The sequence below is a fragment of the Octopus sinensis genome, linkage group LG9 (assembly GCF_006345805.1).
Source record: "Octopus sinensis linkage group LG9, ASM634580v1, whole genome shotgun sequence".
Classification (NCBI taxonomy): Eukaryota; Metazoa; Mollusca; class Cephalopoda; order Octopoda; family Octopodidae; genus Octopus; species Octopus sinensis.
The window spans coordinates 38149739-38164738 of record NC_043005.1 but is presented as its reverse complement, the minus strand read 5'-3'; the positions used below and the strand labels follow the sequence as shown (position 1 = coordinate 38164738).

The following is a 15000-nucleotide window of genomic DNA, read 5'->3' as shown; positions in this document are numbered from 1 at the left end:
GTGCATTTTATCTATCAACTTTTGGACATCTGTGTTGTTATTGTTGAAGCAATCTTGATGTTTATGAATAGGAAGTTCAAGAACCTTTACAGATGCACAGTGCATTGCATCATGCAGAGCCGAGTGCAGTGTCCAACTTGATAGAAAGCTCAGTCTGCTTCCAAAAGTTTTCAAACGCAGAACATTAATGCACTTAGGCACTGATGACTTTTGTAGTCTTGTGTATTTCAAATGGAACATAGCCTTACTAGAGAGAAGAAAATGGTCAGAGAGACAGCAGGTGTTATGAAAGGAATGTGTAATGCTAAAGTTCCTAATATCTCATTTCTGAGTGATATTGTAGTTTATAAGATGCCAATCCTTAGATCTAGAATGCACTCAGGGCATCTTGCAACAATTCCGCTATTGAAAAAAGATATTTGTGATGCTTAGACTGAATTCCCTGGAGTTCATTCAACCTACAACGTGGCAACTAATAACACCCTCCCATGCCTGGTAGTCAGTACCAACATGAGTGTTAAAGTTGCCAATAAGGATAAGTTATACCTATGATAAAATTCAACCTTTTCCTGCTCAGTGCTGGCCATGGTTGGGGCATACCATCTGACAATTATAGCATGAATATTGCGATCAAGTTCCAACATGTCAGAAATACTTTAGGGTAGAGAAAGAAAGGGATCTAGCTATTTCTGTTTTAATGGCAAAACCAACACCTAGGTGGCATGGCATATCTTCATTTCTTCCACACCAGAAAGATATGTATCCCCCTTTACGTTCTTCTAACTGTAGTTCAAGGGCAACCGGTGCTGTTTTTCACTCTGGAGATGAGTGACTGTCTCGGAGAGTGCACACATTCCAAGAACCAAGGTTGATATTTTTAGCTTATTGATATATATATATATATATATATATAACAGCTGAACACTGTGACCACTTCTGGGAAGAAGATTGGATGTGCCTTCTCTAATGAGTAATAAAGAACTCAGGAAATGGTCTGTAAGTAGAACCTCCACTTTTTTGCTACACATTAAAAGTATAGAAGAATTATTTGCATTCTAACATAGTTCTTAGTCACAGCTAAAGACTGTCTAATATTTTGATATCTTTAAGTATCTTTGATTCTATTGTGTGTACAAGATCTCTCTCTCTCTCTATATATATATATACACACACACACATGCATATATATATATATATAGATAGATAGATAGATGTACATATATATACATATACATACACACATATATATATATATATACATATACACACACATATATAAGTATGTATATGTGTGTGCATGCTTACATGCATTTATGAATACATACATACATGTACTTATAAATGTGCATATGTACTAATATAACAATATAAATACATGCATATTTATGTATAAATTTTACATGGCGGTTATTATTTTAAAGCTAGTTGCAGAACAAGTCACAAATGGAATAGTACTCAAATTTAAGAGTGAGCAGAGTCAAATTTATCATAAAAGTTATGTCTTCTGCAAATAAGCTACGGCTAGTTGTAAAAGTTGTCAGGTAAAACTTAGAATCATAGTCTATATGAATTTTATGATAAATATATTCATAATAAATTATTATTTACCTTCCTGTTTTACTTTTACTTCACTAGTGTTTTGTTGTTTTAGTCAAAGTATGTTTCTCATAATTTCAGTGCAAGTATTATAATTTATTGGTCGTAATTTTTATTCTACATGTCATGTTTTCAGTTTTTGTGTTTGTGTTTTAAAATCTAGATAAAAGTATGCTTTCCCTTTTTCAACAAAACTGCACTATATTTTTTAATGTTGTTTGACAGCATTAGAGAAAATTATTCTGCCTTAAGTTGTCAAAACCATGAGCATAACTGATTGGTAGCTGATGATGGGAATTACCCAGTTATATAAGTGTACTTTTCATTCTTTAATCGCTGTCTCTACTTATTGTCACTTTCTTATTTGAATTGTTTCGTATAGTTGGTATAATGGTCGTTCTTAATTTTTTATTTGCTACAGGTATAATTATGAAAAAGAGGTTAGTCATAAGATGTTACACTAAGGTGATACTGTTTCTTCTAAATACATACATAAAATGATATAAATATCTGATTGATTCTCTCTTGCTCTCTCTCTCTCTCTCTCTCACACACACACTATCACATGCACACACACTCTCTCTCTCTCACTCACATTATCACACACACACACACACACTTTTTCTCTCTCTAAAGACATATTTATGTTTACATTTATAAAAATATATATACATACATACATTTATTTTTATATGTATGAATTTGTACACATGTGTAAATAAATCAAAGATGTGTATGTATAACAATATATAGTATGTGTGGTCAAAAACATAAATAAATAAAAGCAGGAAATCCAAGGCTGGTTGTATATGTTTAAAGTATGAATAGGCAATATTAGAGATGTTCACAAATGGTTTAAAATATTAATTGAAACAAACATGTAAATGAATGACTGCATATTGAATGCTCATATAAGGTTGAAACGAATAGAAAGAGCATTGAAAATGTTAAAATATATGCATGAATATGGAGGTGAAGATGGAAATGTCACGTATGCATGAATGTATTTGTCTTATTGTAGACACACAACATCTATATATATATATACATATATATATATTTATACATTAGATATACATGTATGTACACATGTGCATGCATATATATATATATATATGCATATATATATATGCATATATATATATACATATATATATATATACATATATATATATATATATACATATATACACATATATACATATATATACACATACACACACACACACACATATATATATATATATATATATATATATATATATATATATACACACACACATAAATACATATATATATATATGGCTAATATAAAATTAAAACATGACAAAATTAATTATGACTTGTTGATGAAATATAATAATGTAAAAATGTAAATAGATAAAAGAAAAACAATATAATTACATATTGAAATATTAATATGAATAAAGACTCGATGATAAATAGCATATGCATGATATGTATGTTTGACTGTGCATGCATGATTGTGCATTTTGTAACATTATTAGAGAAGCAAATTGAATAAGACAACTGGAGACGTATATGCCCCTATAATTGAAGCAGGAATATTACATGAGAATACAATGAGTCAGAGAAAATATCTGAACTGATCCAATCCTATATCAGATTTAAAATATAAAAATAAAAAAATTTCTGAAACCAAAGATAGTCTTCTGGTTGTTTGAGTGACCAAAGAAGAAAATGTAGTAGAAGATTAGTGGAATTACTTACCAGGAATACATCTAGGGGTTAAACTCCATGTTCCATTGTCACACTTGACATGTGAGGTGTCATTAAGTACGAGGCCTTCCCTGCAGCGAAAGTTGATAAATGTTTCATGGTCTACCCATGCACCTTCACGACCATGCGTCACACTTCCATTGAGAATTGAAGGTACCTGGCACTGACCTGCAAATAAAAACAGTATATATATATATATAATCTTTGTATTTGTATATAGTCTTAAAATATTTTGTTTTTCTATAGTTCATTTGTTGTACTAACAGTATATTCATCAATGTTATCCCTTCTTTCAAAAGCCACTCAAAAGAATTTGGTTGGCCTAGAGCTATAGTAGAACTGGCCCAAAGTGGGACTGAAACTGAGACCACATGCTTACAAAACAGGCTTCTCAATCACTTAGCCACATCTGTACTTTTTTCTGTGAATGAAAATTAAATATTGAAATATTCAGTTTGAGGTTCTTGTTCTCCATTATTTTGTTTAACCTGGAATTGTCTAACATTCATAATACAGACTGGAATTGCAGATTTTGGAATAAATTTCTCATACTCTACTTCTATCACTGTTTCCTTTTATCAAATGCTCTTAGAGCATTATGATCCCCAATTTTTGTTTTGGAATATTGTCATATAAATTAACCATTTTTATCTGTTACATCCTTGAATATTTTACATTATTTTCCAGAAAACATATACAGTAATTCCTCAACTATTGTGGGTGTTATGTTCCAAAACCCTCTGTGATAGGTGAAAATCCATGAAGTAGAAACAGTACTGTACTGCATATTTTTAAAATTATTTTTATAATTTGTATATATATTTACTTTATTATAAATGCAAAACAACACTATGGAGTAGTTGATATAAGCTTAAATAATAAACCATGATAGGTGAACCACGATATGGTTAAGGATTACTATATATTAATCTTTACCAATTCATATTTACAGATGCTGGTGATCATAGATCTAGATTCCCCTCCTCTCACATTAACAACTTTGTGGGTCAACCATTCTGTAACCAACTTGTATCACGATTATCTTTTCTTTCTCTTCCCTGGCTTCTTCTTTGTAGTTAAGAAGTGACTAAACATTCAAGGTTTTTTTCCTCTTATGATGACTAATGAACTGAGCCTGTTGTCTCTCTATGTTGCTGAGAAGCTTTCTGGTGGTCGTTGTCCATCTAAGGGCATCAATGTCTATCACACTATCTACATAGGCTACCTTCAGTATTCTTATAAGAAATTAATCTCTGCAGCACTGATAGGATTTCCGATTTGTTTGTTGATGTCCCAGGTCATACAACCATGTGTAAGGGTAGATTCTATAGAGGTCTCTAGAACTATATTCCTCACTCTATTGAGAGACATTTATTGGACAATATTATGAATGTTATATTGATTTCATATCAATGATTTGGTTTTAGATAATATCCTAATGCAATGTAGGCTGTCTTCCACCACCACCACCACCACTACCACCACCGCCACCGCCACCGCTGCCACCACCGCCACTGCCATACCATTCATACCATCAGCACCAACAATAGCAAGACCAATATGAACAAATTATGGAACCTCTATATAACTGCTGAACCCGCCAGAAAGAACAGTTGAGTCTCCCTCACACCACAATCCAAAATCTTAAACAAAAACGAACAGCTCATTAGATAGTCTTAGATATGCTATGTGATAATCATGCTGGAGCATCTTTGATCACAGGTCTATTTTAATAGAGCTGACCTTGGGCTAAACAATAACAAAAATAAGATGAAGACGACAATACATTTCTCCAAAATTTTTTACTATTTTCATTCTATTTGTAAAAGGGAAATCTTTACCTGAAATATTATAGAATCATTAAATAGACTATGTAGAGTAATACAGTATCTTTTCACTTTTCTGTCATTGACAACATCTTATGTTGTTTGGCTTCTCTTGGAATTGTTCAAAGGTTTCTTTGCAAACATTTATCACATAATGTATACAAAAGTTTTTGTTTAAAATTTGCCTGATTGTAGTTTTTCTGACAATATATTCTTTTAAAACGGTAACTTTTAACCTTAAAATTTCTATTAAGCACACCATTATGTTCAATTTTTCCACTGCACAGATGTAAGTGCTATCCATGAACCTAAAAGCAATTACATTACTTGATTTTAATCAAAATTAAGAAAAACTCAGTCAATATCCTTAGCTAAAGAAGAAAGCTAAAATGTCAGATGTGTATAAAAGATTTTGTTAACATGATGTAACTTATTTTGAATCATGAGTGAGTATTGGGATGAAATCAAGAAGTCACTTTAATATATAAATCACCAAAGAGATAACATTGTAGATTCATAATTGAGTTTTGCTGTGTAATCAATGTACCTTCATACAATGTGTAATACTTGTTACTGATGGCTTTGAATAATGTTTTTTCATAGGGTTACTACATCTGGATGGGAAAATTATAGCATTTTAAGAAATATCGATAGTGAATTGATGAATTTTTGTAGTTAATTAAGGAGTAAATTATTATTCTGTGAACGAATAGTGCATTCAATCACTGGCATCGTTTGTGTTTCTTCGAAACAAGGTATAGGAGTTTAAGAAAAATATAAAGCCTTTGTAAATATGTTATAATGTTTAGTTTCAACTAATGTATTCGTATGAGGAAAGAAAAAGTAAAGAGGCAGTGTTTTTGTAATAAACTTGAAGATGTTTTAACTTGTACTCTGAGTCGTGTGACCTCTCTAGCCCCAGCTCATATTTATTATCAAAAATAATTTTGTTTGTGTACATCACTGTTCCTTTTCTGAATGTTTTCATATATGATTCTCTTCCACTGAATATGATTTTCCTCATAGAGTTTATCAATCCTGTGAAGTCCCTTGTAGTTACTACTTAATTATTATAAGACATTCTTGAATGATCATTGTGTATACGCAGTTTCCCCAGTCAAACTAAATTTAATATGGAACGATTTTGTTGTGGCTCATCATGGTCATCATATTTAATATCCACTTTTTTATGATTGATAGGTCAATCAGAGTTTGTTAGGCTCATTTTCTATAGCTGGATGTCCTTTCTGTCACCAACTTGCACCTATTTCCAGGCAAGTTACTATTTCTCATGGCCATTCATATTTTTCATGAAAGATTGGAAATGCGCGACTTTTCTTGTATGATGATGACACTCATTTACATTCATCGGATAAAGTCAAGACAAGGATATACATATATATAAAATGAGCTTCCACACAGTTTCCATCTATCAAATTTACTCATAAGGCTTCCATAGCTTGGGGCTGCAGCAGAAAATACTTCCTTAAGGTGCCAAGCAGCAGGGCTAAACCCTAAAACCACTTGGTTGCAAGAGAAATTCTTAAACGTACTCAGCACTGATGTGTTATTACAAATGACCATTATGCAATGTATAGGGTATGTTTTAGCCGTTTGTTTTTATTTGGAGTTTAGCAAATTGCAGAGCATGTTTCAGGGCAAATAGGCACCAACTCTTATTACTGGTAGTCAGGTGTAGAAAGAAACAGTTTGTAATGTATAAAATTATGAAGTTATAACATGAATTGATAAAAGATAATGAGCGGTTTTATGGAAAATAATGTAAGAATGTTCAAAGATGTATAAAAAGTTTAAACTGGTTGATTTATATGACAATATTCCAAAACAAAAATTGGTGATCATAATGCTCTAGCAGCATTTGAAAAAAAGGAAATGGTGATAGAAAATGAGCATAAGAACTTTTCCAAAATCTTCAATTCCAGTCTGTATTATAGACAAATCAAATTAAGCAAACAAATGTCAAACAAGAACCTCAAACTTAATATTTCAGTGATTAATTTTTATTCACAGAAAAAAACATAAATGTGATGGTATCATTGGAAAGATTGCTTCCTGACCATGTGGTCTCAGGTTCAATCCCACAGTATGGCACTTTGGGTAAGTTCTAACTATAGCTCTAGGTTGACCAAATCCTTGAGAGTGGATTTGATTGACGGACTGAAAGGATTTCATCTTATGTGTGTGTGTGTTTGTGTATGTGTGTTTTACCCCTAACACTCTTCACAATTAGTGTTAGTTTGTTTTCATTCCCATAACTTAGTGGTTTGGCAAAAGTGACTGATAGAATATGTACCAAACTTAAAAACAAGTACTGGGATGAATTTGTTTTACTAAAAAAAAGCCTTGTAAGTGATGCCCCAGCATGGTCACGGTTCAATGATTAGAATGCATAAGATATAAAGAAAAAGATTCTATCTTGTTTAAATTTTTCAAGTTTGTTAGAAATAGAAATACTTGATTTAAAAATCATAATGACAAACAAGCAAATTAATTAAGTAACTAATCTGATTAGTTAAAAACACTTTTTGTTTCACTAAAAAAAAAAGAAATTGGTAAGTACTCAGTTTAGACTTACTCAAGAGTATAAAACATTTTGCTTCTATGAGTATGATATTTTCATTAAATTCTTGCCCCACACCTGATTGCCACATTCTGTGAAATGTCATAGGTTAAAAGCTTAGAGAAATTATAACATCCCCAATAAAACATGACTGCCAGTCAATTTAATGTTTGTTGAAACAAGTCAATTATGGAAAGTAATAGAAAGCATAAGATGCCAAAATAATTCGTCAATGCGGAAACCATTTTCGGAATCAACTTGTTATTTGAAGTTGTGCTTGAAATATTTTAAAAAGTAGATGTTCGTTAATATCTTGAGGAAATTCAAAAGACAATAAAGTGAAAATGTTTTCACGATAAAAATCACTATTATTCTGTGTTATGGGTTAAATAAGTGGGTTTAGCTATATTTTTAATTAAATTTATTATAGCAAGCTTCTGAAACTTGATCAATAATGCAGACTTTAAAATCCGAACACTAAATTTTATCTGCGTACAGCTGCTGCTAACAGAAGCACATGAGCTACAGATAAAGCTGAAACTTTTAGTAGCTAGTCACATAGTAGAAACCTACAGTTAAATAACTTAAACACCATCTAGGTTGGATTTGTCTTTCATTCTAATGTAATTTACAAAATAAGTTCCAAGTTTATTCAAAAAATAAAAATAGAGAAGGATGATTTATGTCTAAAACTACCATAAGGATGGACCACGTTTTGTATTCTTTAATTTTCTTTAAAGCTTTTATTGGTTTCTGATATTGCATTGTGTCCATGCTGGGGCAATACTTTTACTGGTTTAGTTGAACTTACTCTCTCCATTACTTATTTCAGTTATCTCTTATTTGTTGAGTCACTTAGTCAGAGGGTATAAAGAGACTTGACATAAACACACCAGTTAAATATGACTAGTGTAAATATAAACGCTACTGCAAAAATACAAAAACAAAACAAAAAAAAAACGAATATGTTCTCAAGTAAAGAACGATGAGTAAACTTTTACTTTGAAGTTAAAATACAGAAATTTGACATAAAAACAAACATTAATTATAATTAGCTCTACTCCAATGTGAGTGCTTTCCTAACATGAATTGTAAACAAGAGGCAGCAACACTCTGTACATTGCTCCATGAAGAATATACTGATACCTACAAAGACACATTAAACATTACCTGAAAATACTATAGCAAAATCTCTAAAAGTTTCAACAGACTATGACTAAATTTTACCTCTACAAAAAACAGAAGAATGAAGATTACACCAACAAATATGGATTACCTGCCTCCACATCCCAAAATAAATAAATAAAAGCATAAAAAAATAAATAAAATAAATAAAAGCAACCTACCAATGATTATATAAATGTTATGATTATTCATGTACGAAAGTGAAAGATATAATTGTATTTATGATTATCCATACATGAAAATAAGAATTATAATATTATATTAGCATGATAACATTTAATGTTGTTGTATTCTTAAAGAAGACGTAACCACTTGTGGAAAGGTGAACATTTTAAAGTCACTAGAGATGCAATAATTTCTGTATAAAAACGTGCCAATCTAGCCATGATACACACATTCTTACATACACACACATGCACACTTACCCCCCCCCCCCACACACACACACATCTCCTTTTTCCTTTTATGTTTTACTTTTATTTTTTTCTCTCAAGATTAAAGTGCACGGTACACTATACAAGCCTGTCTGATTATTGTTGTATCTAAGCATAAAATTTGAAGTAGCTCCCATACAACTCCTGTATTCATTAATGTTTAACCTTGACTAAATCAAGTACATTTTGCTGAACACCATTTACAAGACTCTATGCTTGGAATGACCAACTATAAACATCATTGGAACTCATACACAAGGTACTGGAAACTTGTATATACATCATTTTGCTTAAATGATGGAACTGCAGATACAATATCCTTACGTATCTCACACCTGTTTTCATTCCTCCACTTCACTCTGTATTTCATATCTTCTCTATAATAACTATCACTTAAACACTTCTCACACCATCTCTGATGAAGGGATATATAAAATATCATGGAAACAGCTGTAAGACCTTCTCTTTATAAATGTTCTGAAAACTATTCACAACCTTGGATTTTTTATCTCATTCTGATAATTTTTTTATATATATGCATATTAATACACAACATACGTTGGACTCCTCATTCATATCATTATCAAACCTGGAGCTTAGGTATAGTCAGTCCATAGCATTTACTCAGCATTACCTGACTCCTTTGGATCTTCTTGACATCAATACCTCTCATACCCTATATATATATATATATATATATATATATATATAAATATGTATATGTATATGTATCCCCATGATGAAAAATTCCTTCTGGTATTAATTTTATTATATCTGATCTCATATTATTTTTGTTTATCATTTTGGGTTACAAATGACGTTTTCGTTACATCAACTGTTTGTTGCTGAGGCTGTTTTGTTCTGTATCTTAGTTTATTTTTTTATCTGTCATAAATTTTTTGCTTTTTTAATTATTCTAATGCTAATTATAATCATAGGTTTCATTATGAATTCATGAGGTTGGCCATTGGTTATTAAAGCCATCTTAACAGAGGAATTACATGTTTTGTTTTACTGATTTGAAAGGATCATCTCCAAATGATACTTTGTAATTACCTGAAGGAAACTGAATGTTTCTTAAATGAAATGGCATTAACCCCACCACCAAAACAAAACCCCCCAAAACAGAACAAAAGAACAAAAAGGATATGAATTCATTACTGAATTTAAAGAATTAAAATTGCATAGCTTTGCCTTTAATCATGTATGTAGTCCAGTTTTATCTAATGGATCTGAGAGACAGAGATCTTTGTAGAAAAAGGAAAGGAATGGATTTACAGACAAAAACACAAAATACAAAGATGAATGGTATCTAGAGATTTACACTAACAATGCAGCCTATTCTTTTAAGCCCCTTTTTCAATTTCAATCAACAACAACAAATCTACAATCACCTCAGAGATAATGCCACCCAATATCTTAGCAGTGATATCTCTTAGCTGCTTCTTCCAATCCAACCATGGCCTTCACTCCACTGTAACTATAACTGTTGGATTTCCTCCCTTTAGTAGAAGCACAATCCTTCTCAAATGCTAGATACATTTGATGTAATGATGTAAATATTTTATTATATTTCATTTTATTTCACTTTCTTTCATTCCATTTCATACATACATACATACATACATACATATATATACACACATACACACTTACACATGTACATATACATGTGTGCGTAAATGTGTGTGTGTGTCTGTGTATAGATATCTATATGTAAAGGAAACATACCAAACTCTAAATACATATAAGGTGTCCATAAACGTCACTTATACTCTAACGTTACAATCCGTTATCATGCTTTATGATAAGTCCTGCTGTCGGTTATGTGCGATAGTAGATAACTTGATAACAAGTGTGTAAAAATTGACAGAGTTAAAAGTCCTTGCATTACTCTACAATCTGATATACGATGTCTACATCTCATACAGCTGTGATGTGGGAATGCAAACATCTTCATTTCAGGCTTGCCTTTTACATCGTATCTCCCCCACTTCCAACCCCTTTCAACTTCACTCATCAGTGGTAATCAGTCCATTATAGTAACATGGCTACCTCAAAGGAGTTGGAAACAATTCACCTTTATTTTGTTTTGAAAGAAAAACAAACTGTTATTTTTTTATTCTAAATATATTTGTGTGCTGTAAACTTCCCAAGTATAACAGAAAAAAATTATCAGGTCAGCTATAAGTGCTTCGGTTGTTTACTATAATTGATAACCTAAATACCTATAGCCCTTAAAGTTCAATATCTATGTTTACAGGAATTATGGTAGAACAGAAGATAAACCTCTAGCTCTAAAATGATGTGATTATGTGCAAAGTCTTCTTTTAGAGTAAAAACAAAGCACTTTTGTTATCATGTTTCTGTTAAAATATGCTGCATCTGTTTCAATTAATTTTGAAAATAATGAAAAATTTATTAGAATAACTCTGTTATTATTAGACAGATTTTTGGAATATAAATCAACATGATACTTTGATGGGAAATTTTAATAGAAGTCACTTTGAAACAGGGTGGTTTGGAGTGTTAAAAGTGTTAAAAGTGTTAAACAGAGGCTTTACTGGAACCTGACTGACAGTGTGATTTGTTCTATTTGCCAGAAAGTTAAGGCACTAGCAGGCCTCAAGAGACACACTAGTGTCCATAGAACATTGATTACTGCTTTATTTTACTAAATCCTCATTTGTCATTCATGATGAGAAAATCCATCGTACATACATATATTGTGTGTGTAACAGAGAAACAAAATACAAAAAGAAGCAAAAAATCATATTGTGAAAGTTAGTAAAGATTTATCAATCTACCCCAACTCAAAGAAGCTAGGAAAAATCAAGATAGCCAATAAAGTTATCACTATGTGTCAAAATTGTCAGGAATTGAAACTTTGACATAAATGATGAACAGGAGGGCAATTAGTAAATTGACAAGTTTAACAAGTGTGGCGAAATTATGAAAAAGTTATGTTCATTAGTAATCCATTTGGAAAGGCAGTGGAATGGAAGATTGTTAGAGTATCTTATGGTATTTGTTCCTGCTCTTCTTAAATATCTGTGAGGTCAGCTTCATCTTTTATCCTGTCTAGGATGGATAAAAAAAAGTAACAGTCAAGCATTGGGTTGAGCGTATCAGCTAAACCCTCTCTTTCTCACTTGCTGGCCTTGCTCCTGAATTGAAAACAATCTAATTCTTTTGACACCAACTTTTTTCAGACAGTCTCTGACTCCATGATGCAATACTTCGTATTTTAAAGTGTTCATATTCAAATTAAAACCTTCCATCATCAATCTATGTTACAACCTTTTGTTAAATTATGTTCCGAAACACCAGCTTATTAATGAAAAAGTTATTCATTTTCCTAAATCTTTAAAATTTCTGATTACTTCCAAATTAATTGAAACACATATGCTGTGTATTTCATCAGAAATATGGTCACGAAAGGGTTAGAACCATGACAGGTATGACAAATTAGCATGCTTATAATCATGACAAAAGCATAGTAAACTGATAATATCAATTCAATCCAGTAATGATCCAGAGGTCTGCATCAGTGTATGGTTATGAAATATCCAAAAGAAAATTTTAAAAAAAAAGTTCTGCTTTGTTGTGTTTTTGTTCCTGAAATTGTGGGATAGAGAATTGAACCGACAATCTAATAAGCACAACAAAACCAATGAAATTCTATTGTCCATGAGTAAAATAGAAAAATCTCAACATAGTTATTTAAAAACATTTCTTAAGAAAATTATAAAATGACAGATTTGAAAAAAAAAAAAAAAGAGCTATAAAAATGGTAAAGATGTGAAAATTAAAGCAAAGAAGAAAACTTAACGAAAATTTTTTCCAATTTTCAAAATTAACAGAATTGATGCACTAATCAAAAAGAGGAGAAACATTTTTTTTGAAATTAATTAAAATTATATAGAAAATAATAATGAAATACAACAATTATAGATTAGAGAAAAGGAATTTTCCATTCATTTATTTCTACCTATTGAGTGTGAATATACATGCATGTACACACACACATGTATGTATATATATATATATGTAATATACATATATATATGTATGTAATGTATACAGGCAGATACACTTATATGGATATTTGTGTGTATATGAATACATATATACATATATATATACACACACACACGTGTGAGTGAGTATATATACATGTATATATAATGCATACACATGCACACACTCCATCCTGTGTAGCTACTAGGGCAACTATCTTCTATTACAGTTGTGGGCCAGCTAAAAGCCTTGTGAGTGGATTTGGTATACAAGAACTGAAAGAAGATTATATGTATGTTCCTTTGTATATGTTTATAAATATGTGCAACTCCAGTATCTGCCATGACTGTGATAAGGCGTGGCTTGATGGCTCTTCTTCTCAAGCATGACATAATATCAAAGGTCTTGGTCATTGCCTCCCTGAGACCCAACTCTTGAAAGGAACTTGGCCACTTTGCTTCCATGAAACCCAATGCTCGAAAGGAACACAGCCATCATGGAAGTGAGGTGGTTGAGTTCCTTTTGAGTATTGGGCCTCATGAAGGTAACGACCAATACCTTTAGCATTATGTCATGCTTGAGAAAAAGAGCCATCAAGCTGAGCAAAATTACAGACATGGCAGATACTGGTGTCATGCAAATGACACCCACCTGAAGGCACATAAAAGCACACATTACACTCTCAGACACGTTGGCATTAGGAAGAGCATCCATCCATAGAAAACCATGCCAAATCAAACTTGAACCTGGGGCAGCCTTCCAGTGTGCCAGCCCAGTCAAATCATCCAACCCATGCCATCATGGACAATGGATGCTAAATGATGATGATGATGATGTATGTGTGTTTGTATGTATGTGAATGTCTCTATGTATGTGCATGGATATGTGTGTGTTTGTGTTTCCTTGTCTTGACCTTACACAATGGTTGTAAAAGGAGTGTCACTGTGTCATACAAACAACAACCTTCATTTCCATTATTCTGCAAAAATCATGTCCAACCATGGGAAAACATTACTTGAGTTAGAAACAAGTTGAGGGTTTATCAAGTCTAAAAACATTTGCCAGAAAACAAATTCTATGTGACTCATGTGAGCATGGAAAAACGGATGCTAAAATATCATGATTGTGTGCATGTGTGTGTGTATGTGTGTGTGAATACGCATGTATGTGTGTGTCTATTTATCTGTGAAAATATGAGGCTAAGTGGTTTACAATATTGGCTTATGATTGTAAGGTAGTGAATTCGATATCCAACAGTGTATTGTGTCCTTGAGTAAGACACTTTATTTCATATTGCTAATTGCTACAGTCTGCTCAGCTGATAAGAATGAGTAGTACCTATATTTTTAAAGGCCTACCTTTGTCACATTCCATATATATTTAACAGAAAACCATAAAAATATTATGACATTTATTGACATAATGAATTATTTAGCCACATGAGCACTAAAGAAGAAACAATCTGATTGTGGGACCTCCAAGACTGTGACAGCTAAAGATTTAAGGCCCCAAGTTATATGGGAAACCCAGACAAACAAGAAAAGCCATTTTCACCACCTTCAGACTTCCTCATGTACCAAAAACCACCAGAAATCACATCATTGGGACCATAGCTTCT

The 15000-nt window shown here is 31.9% G+C and overlaps 1 protein-coding gene across 8 annotated transcripts in view; it reads right to left on the bottom strand.

The window, feature by feature from the left end:
• LOC115215824 (protein lev-9-like) overlaps positions 1–15000 on the bottom strand; it is a 1149105-nt gene that overhangs the window by 114340 nt on the left and 1019765 nt on the right. For all 8 annotated transcript variants that reach the window (XM_036505906.1, XM_036505907.1, XM_036505908.1 and 5 more), the window contains one exon: positions 3328–3504. In XM_036505906.1, the coding sequence (XP_036361799.1) occupies positions 3328–3504 (177 nt within the window). The remainder of the gene's footprint in view (positions 1–3327; positions 3505–15000) is intronic.